The 2,219-nt window shown below is 45.9% G+C and overlaps 1 protein-coding gene across 1 annotated transcript; it reads left to right on the plus strand.

Moving 5' to 3' along the window:
- Positions 1 to 277: 277 nt before the first annotated feature.
- LOC147458515 (protein RETICULATA-RELATED 3, chloroplastic-like) lies at positions 278 to 1,774 on the plus strand. Its single transcript, XM_086513163.1, has 2 exons — positions 278 to 545; positions 618 to 1,774. The coding sequence occupies exons 1-2, from the start codon at positions 404 to 406 to the stop codon at positions 1,610 to 1,612; spliced, it is 1,137 nt and encodes a 378-aa protein (XP_086369289.1). The 5' UTR covers positions 278 to 403; the 3' UTR covers positions 1,613 to 1,774.
- Positions 1,775 to 2,219: the final 445 nt, after the last annotated feature.

Genomic DNA, 2,219 nt, shown 5'->3' on the forward strand with positions numbered 1-2,219 from the left:
TCTTCATGATGCAATTGCTAGTCAGCAGGAGGCATCCTCTCTAGGATGTCGTCTTGTGGGGCACGTTAATTGCAAGATATACCCCTCATGGCTGTGGCCGTGGGTGTGAAGGGCAAGCCTCTCTCCACATGAAATTATGCACTATACACTACAATGCAGCTAACGAAGCACTCTAGACAGAAGGCTAGAGTCTAAGCAGGCCAACAAGAATGAAAAATCTTCGTTCTCATAAAAGACAAAGGTAACAAAAGGTCCGAAGGGCACGTGTAGGGGACAAGACTAGATACTCATGCGAGCTCGCGAAGCCGTATGTTAGCCTACTACAACAGGCTGTAGCAGCCAGCGTAAAGATTCAAGCTTCCATAACCGGTGGTTCATTTGCGTTTATTAGATTAAAGGTCTAATGGCGGCACAGATCCGGTCTGTGCTGCCTTCATCCACCCCCTTCCCTTCCTCGCCCCCGCCAGGATCTTCATTTTCTCGCTTTTCAGGAATTGCGCACCGTAACGAAGCGTTTCCTCCCTTTTCAGCCCGATTTGCGTCAGGTAAGCCCTCTGCTATTTTGGATGCGTCTCCCACCTCTTCATCATTTCCATCATGTTCTTCCGCAAATATAGGTAGCGATGGACGTCTCAGTTGGAGCCCACTTGAAGATCGGTTTGGGCCAGAGTTGTTGGATAATGGAGATAACGGATCTGGGTCTGGTGGCAATGGTGGAGGTGGAGACAATCATGATGGACATAACCAAGGTGGGCGGAGTGATGGCGGCTCTCTTGGCCCTGGAGGCATCTTCGGTGCCTTTCTTAAGGGCTGGAATGGTCGTGTACTTGCAGATCCTCAGTTCCCATTTAAAGTCCTGATGGAGGAAGTTGTTGGTGTAGGTGCTTGTGTCATTGGAGACATGGCTTCAAGGCCCAATTTTGGTTTAAATGAGCTGGATTTTGTTTTTTCCACCATTGTTGTTGGATCCATCTTGAATTTTTCCTTAATGTACATGTTGGCGCCAACTTCAATTACAGCATCGGCGGCCAGCTCTTTGCCTTCGTTCTTCGCATCCTGTCCACCCGGCCACATGTTTGAGCAAGGGGCATACTCTGTACTCGACAGACTTGGTACCTTTGTATACAAGGGGGCAGTCTTTGGCACGGTGGGCTTTGCAGCAGGTGTTTTAGGTACCGTTATTTCAAATGTCTTGATTGGTATGAGAAAAAAGATGGATCCAACTAGTGAGATGCAGGTTAAAGCACCTCCTACCGTTTTGAATGCGGCCACATGGGCGCTTCACATGGGGCTTAGCAGTAATTTACGCTATCAGGTGGTCAATGGCTTAGAATTTGCAATGGCAAACACCTTGTCTCCTCCTCTTTTCAAAGCATCGGTACTCTGCACCCGAGCTGTAAACAACGTTCTTGGAGGAATGTCTTTTGTAGCTTTAGCCAGATTAACAGGGTCACAGAAGGTTGACGAGGCTGAAGCACCCAGGCGAGCAGAGATGTCTACGCTCCCAATAAATGAAGCCGTAGCCGCACATTTGGATAAAGCATCTACAGGTCTGGAACCTTTGAAAGAAGAGAGCTTGAATCTGTTGAAAGAGGAGAACGCTGCCCATTGATCATGAAAGCAATTGCCTCCTAACCCATTTTGTTGGGTTGCTAGATGTATCTATCTCAATTTCAATCTTTCAGAAATTATACTGCTTTTTTTGGCCTTTGTGAAGCTTGCATCGAGAACATGGGAAGCAGCTCCAACTAATAGATCAATAATGTTCCCGGCTTCTGCAGTGTTTGTATGTGTACGCGATTAAAGAGACGACTCATCAAAATTAGTGGTCCTAATGGAGCCGCATAATAAGGTTCTTATCTATGTCGGTGTCGGCATTGTGTCTCTTACTGATCACATTTAGGTTTTGACGTTATGTTACCTGAAGCTGGGTGTTTATCCTTCTCTCTTTAGAAGAGAGGGTAAATTTAAGAAGTAAGAAGTTTGCTGATTTGAACTGTCTGGTTTGTGTATCCAACAACTCAAGAACCCTTATCTGCGGGTTTCTGCTCACTCAGGTTTTTTGTCAAGGCTCCCAGGATAATGTCTTTGTTGCCGCTGCTTGCCCAACTTCTTGGAAGACAAGATTTAGGTAAACCACACGAGGATTCTCAATGATGTAAGGGAAGGGTTTTAGGGTTTTTAAAATTTGTTTTTAAGTGGAATCAACAGAGATTTTA

Source organism: Adiantum capillus-veneris, chromosome 5 (assembly GCF_014529385.1).
Source record: "Adiantum capillus-veneris isolate H3 chromosome 5, ASM1452938v2, whole genome shotgun sequence".
Classification (NCBI taxonomy): Eukaryota; Viridiplantae; Streptophyta; class Polypodiopsida; order Polypodiales; family Pteridaceae; genus Adiantum; species Adiantum capillus-veneris.